Source organism: Oncorhynchus gorbuscha, linkage group LG18 (assembly GCF_021184085.1).
Source record: "Oncorhynchus gorbuscha isolate QuinsamMale2020 ecotype Even-year linkage group LG18, OgorEven_v1.0, whole genome shotgun sequence".
Classification (NCBI taxonomy): domain Eukaryota; kingdom Metazoa; phylum Chordata; class Actinopteri; order Salmoniformes; family Salmonidae; genus Oncorhynchus; species Oncorhynchus gorbuscha.
In genome coordinates this window covers 49,020,689-49,037,018 of record NC_060190.1, presented here as the reverse complement: position 1 = coordinate 49,037,018, position 16,330 = coordinate 49,020,689, and the positions used below count along the sequence as shown (strand labels likewise).

General features: G+C 43.0%; 1 protein-coding gene across 2 annotated transcripts; it reads left to right on the top strand.

Annotated features, from left to right (window-relative positions):
- Positions 1–973: 973 nt before the first annotated feature.
- On the top strand, positions 974–15,977 carry capzb (capping actin protein of muscle Z-line subunit beta). Of its 2 annotated transcripts, XM_046311033.1 has the most exons (9): positions 974–1,182; positions 7,904–7,993; positions 9,390–9,511; positions 9,714–9,827; positions 10,124–10,382; positions 11,654–11,719; positions 11,958–12,034; positions 13,130–13,231; positions 14,872–15,017. In XM_046311033.1, exons 1-8 carry the CDS (start codon positions 1,180–1,182, stop codon positions 13,221–13,223), a joined length of 825 nt encoding a protein of 274 aa, XP_046166989.1. In that variant the 5' UTR covers positions 974–1,179; the 3' UTR covers positions 13,224–13,231; positions 14,872–15,017. The 2 variants fall into 2 exon arrangements, with proteins under 2 accessions (XP_046166989.1, XP_046166991.1); XM_046311035.1 differs by lacking the exon at positions 13,130–13,231 and having other exon boundaries at positions 975–1,182; positions 14,872–15,977.
- Positions 15,978–16,330: the final 353 nt, after the last annotated feature.

Here is a 16,330-nt window from a genome sequence, read left to right as displayed (position 1 = left end):
GCAATAGGTGAACAAAAAGCATCTATTTGCAGCAGATATCAGTCCCATATGTAGGCCTACTGCAAAAAAAATCCCCTTATCAATCATGGGCAGAAGAGGTACCAGTTGGTTAGAGAGATGCACTATGCAGGCCTCTCCAACTCTGTTCCTGGAGAGCTATCCCCCTGTTGGTTTTTGCTCCAACCTCAGTTCTAACTAAACTGATTCAGTTTATCAACCAACTAATTATTAGAATCAGGTGCGCTATATTGGGGTTGGCACGAAAACCTTCAGGATGTTAAATCTCCAGGAACAGGGTTGGAGAGCCTGGTAGACTACAGTATATCTAAGAGTACTTTGTTGAGGGAAGTTTTATTATGACCAAACTATGAGTTCAGAGGCATGACAACAATTGATATTGGGTCAATGTCTGAGCAAAAAGACTGAACTACTGTAAAATCACCTATTTATTATCATCAATCTCAGACAAGCACTAAGCCTATTTCCCATAATATAATTCACAATTGGCACATACATGCATGGTAGTTTAAATGATGTTGATACCAACAATTGCAATAGCCTAGCTGTGATATATTTCTGCTATGTAATGTGTCACAGATCTTTTGCCGGATTGGTTAACCAGTATTACCTAGTCAGTCCTAGGTTTATTCGTTAGACCACTTAGTCCTGGTGTGGTCACATACAGACTACATCAGGATCTTGTACCCTTCTTACAAATAATCAAATATTAATCTTGTAGACCAGAGTATTATTATGACAAGCATGATTAAAAGAGTTCAGTGTAGCAGCCCGGTTATCATATCTTCCCTCTATCGCCCTCTCTGTTCGTTCTGTATTATAGCCTACTTTTTACCACTCACCACTCCTCTCCTCTTTCCATACTTGGCAATACCTTACTTACTCCTCTCCGATTGGCTGCTTCAGAGACCGAGTAGCGTGACCCGGATATGCAATCGCCGCTTGTTTTCTCCGTCCCCCTTCCTTCCTGTACCCCGGTTGAGGAAGTGAATTCGCTGACAAGGCTGGGTTCAGTGAGGGAGGCGAAACAACATCTATCTGGTGGGGGTAAAAACAACAATAGCATAGACGAACAAGTCGTGCAAGCACAATACAACGAACGTGTAAAGCCATCGGCGAAAACGTATTTGTCCTCCGAGATCGTCACCGAGCGCCGCAGACATGGTAAGGCCGCGGAGACGAGCTGGAGGAATGGGGATGGGTAGATTTTGGTGGGGCTACTAAGGGATATTAGCCAGCTACAGTAGCTAGCTGTCCTTTTATAGGAAGTGCTGTGTTGCGTTTCGAAAATGGCATAGACATGTATATACGCTACTCACAGTTAACTAATCAACCTATGATTGCTAGTCCGAATTTCATTGTTAACTAGCCAATTTGTTGAAGTTGCAGGATGTTTTGGATTGAGAAACTAGTTCAGGGATTAGACTAGGGTCTCGCTCTCGCCACCCCCTCCTCTTCCAGACACACACCCCATGGTTAAAATAGTACAAGCGCCGGGTTGCCTGTCGCTAAAATCGGCCTGCTCCGCCCATTCCCTCGCATGGATTGGAGGTGACACGTAAACCACAATTCCTAACTTTTACTTGGCCTCAACAATGTGATGTACGTGTTAAGTGACTTTTGTTGACACCACTGTCAGTGTAACTTTGTATAACACGTTTTACACCACTTATCCACCGTTTTGCGCAATAATGTAACTCACTTTTAAATACTAATGGGAAAGAATTATTCACACATCAAACATCCTTGAATTTTAAGCTTATTGTGGTGCACCTGAAGAAGGAAATTCAACCACCGTTGTCACTTATGTCTATTTTCCAATATAGCAAAATATTTTTAAAAACCTAATGGATTTAAACATTTGAAGTGATGTGTGGCTGCCCTGTCAACTAGCAACATTCACACTGTTCTTCACCTCCAACTCCACTGGACTCAATAGTCCCCCTTTTATGAATGTCTCACACTTGGAATGAATGCAGATGGCTTGTCTCCCCAGCCACCCCCTGACTTCACCTCATCCATCCTGTTGGTCCAGCCTCACCGCCGCCTCTGGAACCCTGTGGCAATTGGTCCAGTGTTTACACAAGACCGGGCCGTTGGTAAACACAGTGTCAGGGAGCGCAGGTGTCGGCTGAAAAAGACTATTTCATCTGCCCAGAACAGCCTAGATAGAAACCAAAAGTGTGAGAGAGGGCATGCAGTACATGATCTGAAAACCTTGGCTGTGTTCGGGAGAAAGCAGACTGAAGTTTGTTTAAGGAAAGAATGATTTTGGGTGTGTGATTCTCCTATAGCCAGCTGCTCTTATCTGGCTTGTAGTCTCTACCTTGGTTTCATCTGATGACTTACATTTACATTTAAGTCATTTAGCAGACGCTCTAAAGACATTGAGTTGGAATTTATCTGTATTGTATATTGGAATCTGTCAGTTGGTGTGTTTTGTTTATGAGAATGACAGTAGGAGAAATTGGATTGGTGGTCTCTACAGACAAACTGAGATATTGCCTAATTTTTACATCTTTCAAGAATGTGTTCCCTGCGCTAGATAGTATTTTTCAGTACTTACTAGATTTCTTGACTTTCATCATAATATGACTATAGTCGGAACTGCATTAGTGCAGATTTGATGAGTGCGACTTGACTTGCTTCAGATACCTGCATTCCTCGGTTGAGTTCATACATGCACAACAATCCCATGTCATTGACCGTTGTATTTTATTAGGTGGGGATCAAGGAATATTCATGGACTTTACTTTCCAGGTAGATGATCACATTTGTTTTGACTGAAATGGAAGTATTTTACAGTATAACTTCAATACAGCACAGAGATCATCTTGCCTGGTTACCCATCCACAACGCTGCGACCAAACGCCATGCCCACGAACATATTGTCTCCACAATGAGTCAGGATTTTCTCTCCTTCCTGACAGCTTATCAAATGTGAACACATTCAAACGATTCTGGTGGGTGTTTTGTACAACGCCCCTCAATTTGACATCAGGCTCGGACTGAATGTATGTAGCTAGTCGTGATGGGGGGGGGGGGGGGGGGGGTTGATACAGTTACATATCGGGATATTATTTTTGACTATATCTTTTTTTAACAATATCGCAATATTATTTTTGCGCTAGTTGGCTGTACCTGCACCAAAATAGTATTTTTCCCTCATAGCTTGTTCTCCATATTCTTTTTAAATAGGGAGCCAATTTGTTTACCTCACTTTTATATCCATGACTGATCAAAACTGGTTTTCTCATGGCTCTCTCTTGTCCCTCTGCAGCAGACCTATAGTGAGCAATATGTTTGGAATATCGAAATCACAATATTGAGTAGCATGCATATTGAATCGTGAGAATTGCAATACATATTTGTATTGGCACCAAAGTCATGCGAGTTCCCTAATAACTAGTGATAGAGCAGTGGAATTAAATTCAATATGAGTCGTCAGGCAATGGATCACCTCACAGACAAAAAAAGTATCTGAAATGTTACTCTTGTTGCACAGCAGCGAGCTTCACTTACACAAAATTCTCAGATTACACTGCCTGGGGGTTGCTGAAAAGTTGTCATCGGTCAATCAGTGCTATTATATAGAAAGTTTAGCTCGCTTCATGATGCCTGGGGGCCCAGAACATAATAAAAGAGAGCCGCACACTAGGAGCTCAGATGCAAAAATGTAATACCAACGTTTCGACAGCCAAGCTGTCTTCATCAGGGTATAATCCATGAAGACAGCTTGGCTGTCGAAACGTTGGTATTCAATTTTTGCATCTGAGCTCCTAGTGTGTGGCTCTCTTTAATTTAAGTTTCTACTCCGCTAGCCAGCACCTCGTCTTAATAGGTGTGCGTTTATTTTTCTTTTATATCGGCCCAGAACATAATGTAATTAAAAAGAATAATCCTTCATCAGTCAAAGCACTTTGATTAATTTCCCTAATACAAAGATTAACTTTGTTTTCACAAATGTATTGGTGAAGCGCAACATTTTTATGGACCCTCTCTGGCCCGCAGCTCCTTATCTCCTTGCCAAATCTCCGTCCTGTACATTTCTCAGTGGTTTCATGTTGTGGCTGGCCTGCCCTCCACGCTAATGTTCTGCTGGTTACCGCATAGTTCAGTGAGAGAAGAACACTATCCGGGAAGGCTCTGCTATGTGGCCTTGTCTGCTAGCTCAGCTTCTCCCTATTACCCACAATCCCCTCTGGGCCCCTGCTAGATCTCCTCAGTAAGTGAACAGCCAGGGAGCTTGTGGAGAGACCGACTGATGCCATGACTCAATCCATATTCATCCTTTCTGAAGTTCAGTTCAATCACATTCATTTATATGGGCTTGTCTGACAAAGTCGAACAGGTCTGTTCTATAAAAGACAAGTCTGAGCCCTGAGGTGTTATATCTAGAGGTTGACCGATTATGATTTTTCAACGCCAATACCGATTATTGGAGGACCAAAAAAGCCGATACCGATTAATCGGCCGTTTTTTCTTTGTGTGTTTTGTTGTTGTAATAATGACAATTACAACAATACTGAATGAACACTTATTTTAACTTAATATAATACATTAATAAAATCAATCAAATAATGAAACATGTTCAATTTGGTTTAAATAATGTAAAAACAAAGTGTTGGAGAAGAAAGTAAAAGTGCAATATGTGCTATGTAAGAAAGCTAATGTTTCAGTTCCTTGCTCAGAACATGAGAACATATGAAAGCTGGTGGTTCCTTTTTAACATGAGTCTTCAATATTCCCAGGTAAGAAGTTTTAGGTTGTAGTTATTATAGGAATTATAGGACTATTTCTCTCTATACCATTTGTATTTCATCAACCTTTGACTATTAGATGTTCTTATAGGCACTTTAGTATTGCCAGTGTAACAGTATAGCTTCCGCCCCTCTCCTCGCTCCTCCCTGGGCTCAAACCAGCAACACAACGACAAAAGCCACCATCGAAGCAGCGTTACCCATGCAGAGCAAGGGGAACAACTACTAGAAGGCTCAGAGCGAGTGACGTTTGAAACGCTATTAGCGTGCGCTAACTAGCTAGCCATTTCACTTTGGTTACACCAGCCTCATCTCGGGAGTTGATAGGCTTGAAGTCATAAACGGCACAATGAAGAGCTGCTGGCAAAACGCACGAAAGTGCTGTTTGAATTCATGTTTACGCGTCTGCTTCTGCCTACCACCGCTCAGTCAGATACTTAGATGCTTGTATGCTCAGTCAGATTATATGCAACGCAGGACGCGCTAGATAACATCTAGTAATATCATCAAACCATGTGTAGTTAACTAGTGATTAAGATTTTTTTTATAAGATAAGTTTAATGCTAGCTAGCAACTTACCTTGGCTTACTGCATTCGTGTAACAGGCAGTCTCCTTGTGGAGTGCAACGAGAGGCAGGTCGTTATTGCGTTGGACTAGTTAACTGTAAGGTTGCAAGATTGGATCCCCCGAGCTGACAAGGTTGAAAATCTGTCGTTCTGGCCCTAAATGAGGCAGTTAACCCACCGTTCCTAGGCCATCATTGAAAATAAGAATGTGTTCTTAACTGACTTGCCTAGCTTAATAAAGGTAAAACAAACAAAAAAATGCCGCCCAAAAATACAGATTTCCAATTGTTATGACAACTTGAAATCGGCCCTAATTAATCGGCCATTCCGATTAATCGGTCGACCTCTAGTTAGTCATAAGGGAGTTCTTCCTTGATCTATCTCAACATTGGTCTCCCAGGGCACATCTCTGGCCAGTTTGAAAAGACTAGGACAGAATCACTAAACCAGCCATTTAGTTATGGACAATCAACTGAGACAAATTGGACAATTTCACATTACAGTGAAAAATCCTTGCTTGTAGGAGCAGATTATTGAGTTAATAATGGCTACTCATTCTCCACGAATGAGTCATTTTTAAAATGAGCAGTCTTTTCTTTCCTCGCAAAGGTTTGTACTTGCAGAGTTTTCTAGTAGAACAAGTAGAAAAGGCAGTGGAGTGAATTGTTCATATTTTTGTTAAGGGTTAGTAACGTTTTCAGTTGCTGGAAACTTGTGCTCATTTATGAGCGCTCAAGCATTCAAAAAATGTTGACCTTTCCAGATACCATAAAATGACGGGCCTGTATCAATAACAGGATGATTAAAAGCCTTGCCTTATATGGTAACCAGTCTTCCAACTACCATGGTTAGGCCTATCAATTTAAAAACAAATCTTTGACCCAGTCAAAAGGTTTTTCCTGTTTTATTTTGCCCCTACAAGTAAACAAAACCAATGTTTTTATCCAAGGCCCAGTTGTGGTTTTAGACGCTCCCTAAAGGAATCTGCCATGGGGCGTGAACTTGTTGTGACCCACCAATGAGTCCAGGCCAATGATTTATATATACACTAGATTACATACTGGATGCTATTTTGAAGCCGTCTTGCCACTCCCCCACCATAGTCATTTAAAAAAAATTTGTAAGTTATAGAAATGCATTTACTAATGTCTACATTTTGTTTTTGGGCATGTTTATTATATTTAACACCTTAATGCATACTTTTATTATATTATGTGAGCTAAACATGAAATACTGTAGAATTCCATTCATTCCTATGGAGGATTGCTTTTCTGAGGAGTGCTAATTTGGCCGACCGGTAGCTTCAAAGCCTCTCCATGGTCAAAACATAGCATCAACAGACAGGGTTTATATACATCATTGGTCCAGACCAACTGCAGTTAGGCCCAGACCTAGTGTTGGCTACTAGATGGGCTTGTCACATGAACAACTAGGCTATTTGGGGGCAAATCCAGAACTTTGTCTCATGCCACTTAGTTTTGCTTTGATAAAGTCTCGTGACTGAAACCAGAAGCAGCTAGCTCCATGACTTTTGTAATCTCAGGATGTGTAGAGTTGAGTGGTATCTGGATTTTCATACCGTCCTGGCGCGTGAACTTGTTGTGACCCACCAATGAGTCCAGCCCAATGATTTATATATACACTAGATGACATTCTGGATGCTGTTTTGAAGCGACCGTGCAGGCCATATGCATAGTTTTTGCAAAAAAGACCTGGCTTTTCAATTGTAAGCTCATTTAGCCTACTTGTGGCTTCCAGACCCTTGTCAATACACCGCTGGAATCACCTGCTCCTGCTTTCTCCAGTTGTGCTATTTACAAACATGTGACTGGCTAAACTGTTCTGTGGAAGTACGGTAAGCTTCATAATGGGACAGGTGAAATGAAGAACACAATCTGCTTTATATTCTGACATATTGCACAAGTTGACTGCAGGTATTTACTTAAAAAGTAGCTACAAATATTAAAATGATTATAAAAAATATTTCCAAATTCTCCTCAATACATACGGTTTACCGCCTAAGTGAGTGTATGGCTATGTTTGCCAATGTTTGAATGTTCCCTACATAGCCTAGTCACTGCCTGGCTTGGCTTGGCTCGCCCCATGTCCTATCACTGTAAGAAGGTAACATGCATCCATCAATGGCTGCCCCCTCAGTCTGCTGGAGCTGTGTGAGAGGCTGGGAGCTTTGTTTGCTCTGTGTTCAATTCAATCTATTTTAGTTGATTCAATTCAGACAGTGATAGTGATGCATTTGAGCATTTTTAAAAGTCCATTTAATCTCAGAAGATGAATGAAACTGTACTGGTAAAACAGCTAGCCTGTTATGTTCCAAGACCCACCTAAACGGTTGAGAATTTTTGTGCAGGGGTGAACTTGGCAAGGTTCAAATTTGCTTCCAATCAATGTAAAATGAACAGTGAAACACACATTTTCTCTTGTGAAATGGACAAAAAATGTCAAGTACAACTTGCTTTTAGACTTTCTTTTGCAGAACTAGGCCTATGCATTTTGTGTGTAGGAATGTCTATCAAAAGCTGACTCATTGTGTATTTCAGAATGACCAGCAGCTGGATTGTGCTCTGGACCTGATGAGGCGTCTGCCTCCCCAGCAGATCGAGAAGAACCTCAGTGACCTCATCGACTTGGTGAGCTGCCGGTAGACGACAACCAATCACAGTCCTATACACAGCCCGAACTGTGCTTGAAATCTCCCATAGTGCAACCAGACCTGAGAGATTAACCTGAATTGGACATAAATCAAACCACACTTTCTCCAGTGATCGTTCTCCACTTTTTTTATGGTCATATCCATTCTTCCCTTCAGACCCCAGTCTGCTCCTCTTCCTTCCTTCTCCCCTTTGACACCTCTCTCCCCTGGGCACCAGCACTCTCCTTGACCGCCTCAGCCCGCTCCTATGTAGCTAGTTGTTAGCGGTCATTAGAAAAGCTGTCAATCACTCTACATGGGCCCATTTAGCCCCCGCCCTCTCCTTACACTCACTCCTGATGACTGGGAATCCAATGAGCTCACTTCCCATGTCCTCCTCTAGCACTACCCTTTCTCCCTCTCTACTCTTCTGTCCCCCAACCCACTCTATTTCCTCTGTGATTCTACTGTCGACCACCGTCTCCCCATTCTGTCTGTCCCTGTTCCCCCTCTGTGTGTCTGGTGGTTGCCAGGTGTGTGGGGCTGTGTCCAGGGAACAGAGAAGGCATTGTGTCTGTGTGTTCTGATTAAGGAGTGGGTAGGAGGGAGGGGGGGGGTCCATGTCACTCTGAGAGGTTATTTGTACCCCTTTATCCCCTGAGACCCATTGATATCCCTTCAAATTCTTTCCCTCTCCCTCCCTCTGTCATTTCCCACTTAGCAAGGAGGCGGAATGAGGAAAAAAACAGCTTAACCTTATTTCCCCCTCATATTGATTCAAGGATATCATATGCCGGCATTCTCTTGTCTCCCCGCCTCATCTGTCTCTCACGCACATTATGCCCTCTCTCTACCCCTACTGTCTAGCCCAGCATAGTTGGCAACTGTTAAAGGTGGATTGAATTGCCAAAGACGACGTTCTTTTAGTAAATTTGCTTCCTGCTACCCCCAGCACCACCACCCTAGACACACACCCTTGTAGTCAGACTAAATTCAAGACTCGAACTATGTGAGTCATTGCTCTATTTATCTTAAATGGGCTTTTAGTGGGTTGATGCACAAGTACAAATTGATAGGTTTCAAATCATATTAGTTGTATATGAAATCGGTTGTTCGTAAGTTACTATGGTACCTGTTTTAAATAAACTGTTTTGTGTATGAAATTGTACAGTATGCTTAAAAAAAATGCTTTTTGGAAATATAGTTGAAAGCGAGAGACTTATTTTAGTAAACGTTTTGGAGATCATTTGAATGTTTGCATGTAAGTTTGTGAGAAGCTTTGCGGGTAAGTTTCTTGTTGAAAGTGTGTTTGTGTGAGCATGTAGAATACTATCAAAAGTGTGTTGTTACATGTCGTGAAAGCTATCTCTCTCTCTCTCTCTGTGTGTGTCCAGGTGCCCAGTCTATGTGAGGACCTGCTCTCCTCTGTGGACCAGCCTCTGAAGATCGCCCGGGACAAAGTGGTGGGCAAAGACTACCTGCTCTGTGACTACAACAGAGATGGGGACTCCTACAGGTAAGACCTGACAGCCTGCAGCTCCTCTTTTACCGCCGTCCTTTCTTTCCCACAAGTCAATGTCATCAGGAACCATATATAACAATTACTTAGAATGATTTGTTTGTCAAACATGGAAATATGACCACGCACACAAATGATACAGAGCGACATCCCTTGATTTGGATTTACTCTTGCTCATTCTTGTGTTCTTGTTTCTCAGATCCCCGTGGAGTAATAAGTATGAGCCTCCCATCGACGATGGTGCCATGCCATCTGCCCGCCTGCGCAAACTAGAGGTTGAGGCCAACAACGCTTTCGACCAGTACAGAGACCTGTGAGTAACAGTAGGCCACTAGTGTTACCAGCAAACCAGTATAGAGACCCGTTAATATCAGTAGGCCGTTAGTGTTACCAGCAAACCAGTACAGAGACGTTTGCTTATCATTCTACCATAGTAATATCCTTAACACATTATATAAAACGGGAAGTTGGGATCCTCAATGTTGATTGGCCAAAACAGCATTCCAACCTTTTGTATGGCAGATGATATACCACGTCTATGACGCAATGAGAGAACCTGATAAAACCACCAATGACAGTCTTATTATCCATGCCCTCTGTGTTTGTTAGGTATTTTGAGGGCGGTGTTTCCTCTGTATACCTGTGGGACTTGGATCATGGCTTCGCCGGGGTCATCCTCATCAAGAAGGCCGGAGACGGCTCCAAGAAGATCAAAGGCTGCTGGGACTCCATCCATGTGGTGGAGGTGCAGGAGAAGTCCAGTGGACGGACCGCTCACTACAAACTCACCTCCACTGTCATGCTGTGGCTTCAGACGACCAAGACCGGGTCCGGAACCATGAACCTGGGTGGCAGTCTGACAAGACAGGTACTTACACTGAACAAAAATATAAACACAACATGTAAAGTGTTGCTCCCATGTTTCATGGGTTGAAATCAAAGATCCCAGAAATGTTCCATATGCACAAAAATATAATTTCTATCAAATATTGTGCATTCGTGAGCATTTCTCCTTTTTCAAGTCCACCTGGCCTCACAACCGCAGACCACGTGTAACCACGGCAGCTCAGGACCTCCACATCCGGCTTCTTCACGGCCACCAGGACAGCTGAGGAAACTGGGTTTGCACACCTGAGAAATCTCTGCACAAACTGTCAGAAAACGTCTCAGGGAAGCTCATCTGCATGCTCGTCGTCCTCACCAGGGTCTTGACCTGACTGCAGTTTGGTTTCGTAACTGACTTCAGTGTGCAGATGCTTACCTTCGATAGCCACTGGCATTCTAGAGAAGTGTGCTCTTCACGGATGAATCCCAGTGTCAACTGTACCGGGCAGAGGACATATGGTGTTGTGTGGGAGAGTGGTTTGCTGATGTCAACATTGTGAATAGAGTGCTCCATGGTGGTGGGTTTATGGTATGGGCAGGCATAAGCTACGGACAACGAACACAATTGCATTTTTTTCAATGGCAATTTGAACGTACAGATACCGTCGCAAGATTCTGAGGCTCATTGTCGTTCCATTCATATGCCGCCATCACCTCATGTTTCAGCATAATGCAAGGCCCCACAATTCCTGGAAGCTGAAAATGTTTCTTCTTCCATGGCCTGCATACTCACCAGACATGTAACCCATTGAACAGGTTTGGGATGCTTTGGATCAAAGTGTACGACAGTGTGTTCCAGTTCCCACCAATATCCAGAAACTTTGCACAGTCATTGAAGGGGAGTGGAACAACATTCCACAGGCCACAATCAACAGCCTGATCAACTCTGCAAAGGATATTTTGCGCTGCATTAGGCAAATGGTGGTCACACCAGATACTGACTGGTTTTTGATCCACGACCCTACTTTTTGAAAAAATAATAATTTAGTTATCTGCGACCAACAGGTGCAGGTCTGTATCCCCAGTCCTGTGAAATCTGTAGATTAGGGCCTATTGAATTTTATTTCAATTGACTGATTTCCTTATGAACTATAACTTTTTTTTTTTCAGTCTAAATACAACTATGTGGTGGGGGGGGGGGTGTCCGCATGCTTTCGTGATCTATGTCTCTTGGTTTACTTGTTGCAACATTCTTATCTCCACTACTACTGTACTGGACTTTATAATACCCTCATCCCTATCTTTTACTTCCAGATGGAGAAAGACGAGACCGTTGGAGAGTCCTCCCCACACATTGCCAACATTGGCCGCCTGGTGGAGGTGGGCAGAACTACACCTTATGCGTGCATGCCCTTATACACTGACTCACTGACATATAGAGTTACGCACATGGTGGTTCACATGGATTCCTTAGCTGAAATAATTATAGAGTAAACCCATGTGAACCAAGTAATACATAAATGTATACAGTAATACTGTGTTTAGTTACAGTAAAATGACTGCAGTATATTGATATCACAAGATTAATGTTTGTATGTGAATTACTTTGTAACCTCAGGATATGGAGAATAAGATTCGCTCCACTCTCAACGAGATCTACTTTGGGAAGACCAAGGACATCGTCAATGGCTTGAGGTATGCAGGGGCACACACATGTCACATTGGTAGAAAGTCAGTGTGCGCATTCGACATTGCATCTACCTTTTAAAGGCGAGTTGAGACTGACTGATCTACAAATCACCTTGTATCCTTAGTAGCTAATCAATATTATTTGTAGATCAGTCAGTCTCATAATTTACCCATGATACACCAGTTTTGATCAGGTTTGGGCAACTTCGATGGGGGTGCGAACCACAATCTGAACTCATCGAGGAGTTGGTCCCCACTTGACAGCGATTATAAAACATTTGATCTGAGGGCCTTCAAAAGAGGTGCCGTGGGCCGCATCAGTTGCCCATCCCTGGTTTTGATACTCATCTACTGCATTTTTGTTTGGCGTCTTTCACCCATACTCTTTTTTTTAAAATGTTCTTTTACCCCATTTTCTCCACAATTTCGTGATATCCAATTGGTAGTTAGTCATGTCCCATTGCAACTCCCCTATGGACTCCGGAGAGGCGAAGGTCGAGAGCCATGCTTCCTCCGAAACACGACCCTGTCAAGCCGCACTGCTTCTCGAACACACTGCTCGCTTAACCCAGGAGCCAGCCGCACCAATGTGTCGGGGGAAACACCGGCCAGCTGGCGACTGAGGTCAGCTTTCAGGCACCTGGTCAGCCATGAGGAGTAGCTAGAGCGCGATGTGACAAGTAAATACTGTCCGGTCAAACCCTCCCCTAACCCGGGCGATGCTGAACCAATTGTGTGCCGCCTTATGGGTCTCCGGTCATGGCCGGCTGTGCCTTAGACCGTTGCGCCACTCAGTAGTTCCTCCGTACTCCTTTTTACCCATGGCTGTACCTGTGAACTGGGATTTTCCCTCTTTTTCTTCCATATTGTGTTATCTGCTTCCCATGTTTTTCAGTTCTATAATTCCAACCCTGTTTATTTATTTCCATTTCCCCTATTCAATCCCATTTTCTTCCTGTTCTCTCTTTCATCCCACTATCTCCTCTCCTTCTCCACCTCCTCCTGCTGTCCTTCCATCTCTACTCTATATTGCCTTGTCCTTCATTTGTCTGCCTGTCCCTCTCCTCCTTTACCTCCTGCCCCCTCTCCACTGTGCTTTAGATCTATTGACTCTTTGCCTGATAACCAAAAGTACCGGCAGCTCCAGAAGGAGCTGTCTCAGGTCCTCACCCAGCGCCAGATCTTCATTGACTAGGGCCAGAGGTATCGTCTGGCATGGGACAACACGCCGTGTGTGTCTGTGGCATTGGAGTGTGTGTGCCTGCGCGTGAGAGAAAAAGAGAGATTTGGCAAGTAATGTAGTGGCATGGTGTGTGGTTTTGTTTGTGGTGAGTGAGTGGTTTCTCAGACAGTTGCAACCCCCTGACGTTTTCTCAAGGAGTGTTTGTCGCAGCTGTTCCAACGTGGAGTTGCATGAGGAAGAGCCCTAGATTAACTGACCTGTCTAAACATTTAACATTGATTGCACCTCCTCTTAACAGTGAAAGACTGTGTGAAATCCTCACCGCTTATTGTGTTTCAAAATGCTGTTTTTCCATCGGTTTATCAGGCTTTCTTCAGGGCGTCCACGGGTCCTTGAAGTCATTTGCTTGAATTAATGTATCTGATTTAAAGGCCTTAAGTCTTAAAATATATTAAATTCGGTTTTCAAAGTTCTTCCAAACTGCGGTGGACATGACTACAGTGTTTCAGTTTTATATTGTGTCACTGCTTAATTGTTGCCACTACGAAGAAAGAAATGGAACATAAAATAATACTCCAGGTGCACTTTCAAGATGTTAGAGATCTAAACCACGTGCTCCTCTGTGTGTGCGTCATGTGCCAGTGAGAGAGAAGAGAGCACAAGGTAGCCTATACAATTTGATAAACAACACTAAGCCTGTACACCTGGTGACCTAGCGCAATGGAGTGTTGACTCTGTTTTATACAATAACAGTGCTGTATATTTGACTTTAAGGCACTTTTTCAAAGTGGTATTGAGTATCATTGTACTAAGTTGGTATTGAAGCCAGAATTCTGAACACTTAGATCAAACTATCTAACGATTAGCCCACTGGGGTAGCCTAAACAAATGCAGATGTGCAACACCATGTTTCAGCCATCGGTAGCATAGCCACTATGGTACTACATCCTTTAGGCTGGAGGAGAATGCTCATTGCTCAAATAGCACACCTGCCTGATAATATGATCCATGTAGGCTCTTGCCTTTGGCAAAAATATTCCTTTTTGCCAAAATTTTTGCTCATTTCTGGAGAGGAACATTAGCAGGTGTGTGTGGTGCACGCAGACCTTAAATTGGTATTAAATTGCTTTCCAAGTGGCTTTAAAAAGGTCTGCTGGCTGACCTCGGTCGTCAGGTGAAATGCATTTCCTCCGACACCGGTGCGGGTGGGTGTTAAGAAGCGCGGTTTGGTGGGTCATGTTTCGGCGGATGCATGACTCGACCTTCGCTTCCCGAGCCTTTTGGGGAGTTGCAGCGATGAGACGAGATCGAAAAAAGGTGGTAAAAATACCAATGATAATCTTAAATTCGACTTAATGAAACCTGCATGTACCTAGGTACCTTATTTGCTTTCTGACAAACTCACTGCTACTACATCTATTCCTGAGTTTCAAATGGACCCCTATTCCCCTTGACACTCCTGTATATCTGAAACTATTGGATAGTTGTATGGTACTTGCCTCACCTTAGCATCTGTAAGACTGAGTGGAACTTTTATCATATTGCTTAGATGAAAAATAAACATTCTACAGAAGTGCTTAGGGGGTAGGTGTTGGGTTGATTTTGTAATCTATTGTATATTTAATCTGCCCCACTCACTCCTCCCTCTCTCCCCTGATAGGAGTGTTCAGACCCTGGCTGACAAATCGAAGCAGGAGGCTCTGAAGAACGACCTGATGTTGGCACTTAAACGCAAACAGCAAAGCTAGAGATGCTATTGTTATTTTTTCTGTCTTTCTCTGTCTGTTCCTCTCACACCCTCTTCCACCTCTCCCGCCATATTTGTTCTGTTTCTGTTTGTATCTCTCCTTCCATCCCTGTATGCCTGTTTCAGTGCTGCGTCCTTGTTCATTCATGGAAAAACAAAAAAAGGAGAAAAATGGATAAGCATTTTTTTCCATTTGTTTTATTTGCACACATTGTTTTGAGGCATCTCATTCTCTATGGAGCCATTCACCTTCTCGCTCTCTCTGACTTGTTATGAATAGTATGATAGTATTATGACGGTTAATGATAATCTTACAGTGTGGCGGTAATGTTTTTATCCCTATAGCGCTCTCACAGCTGAGTCAGTTTTGAATGAGTGACAGCAGCTCTCCTATCCTCTGGTTAAGGGACGGGGCTGACGGACTGTTCTGTAGATGGAGCAGGCTGGGCATACAAACATGACATTTTTACCAACATTTTCTTACTTGCACCCATTATATCAAAGTGTCTATGCCACCACCTTATATATCTGTATGGACCTATAGCTGTCAATATGCTGTCAATTTCCTGAGCGATGTATTGGAGGGAACGGAATGGGAGAGGGTGTCTCACGATATTATGTATGGTCAGGATTGTTCAACGGTTTGCTCTTTGTCCCACTCTATCCTCATGCGTTGAGTCTGTGGGATCTTGGGATGGCTAGATGGAGATGTAGACTGCTAAAACTTGGGGATGGACTGTTAAATTCACTGTGTATACCCATGTCATTAACCCCCCCCCCCCTCCTACACTGTGTATAACATGACGATTTGCATCCCTCTGTCCCTCCCTCTGTCTCTTTCTCTCTTTCACCCTTGTCTATGTTGGGGTTCACAGTTTGTCTTTTTGCGTCTTGACAGAAGCTTTTGACAGTTTCTGTTTTGGGGGGGAATATTTTGTTGTATTTTGTTTTAATTTTGTAAAGCTTATGATTCATATTGTATTAGAGCCTCCAACAACAATAAAAACAGTAAAAAGCTATCTTTATTGTAATTTTTGCTGTTCTGCATGTCCATCACTCACATGGATGAAATGTTTTACTTCAGAGTGGTTTTAGGTCATCTAAAGATGATCATTTTAATAAACCTGTTTATAGAGAACCGATGTGGACACTGAGGTTACTGTGCTTTTACAGTACTGGTCAGCTTATTAGTGACACCAGGACTCATTGGGCACAGGTGTTCAGCTCCACACACTGCATGGGTGATTTTCACTCGCATCAATAAATGTAGGAATACGTTTCTCATCTCTTCTGGAACTAGACCTTTGTGTGCCTTCTAAATGTGCACTTGTGCCGTCTCAGGTACCTTTGACCATATGTGGATTTAAGTGCA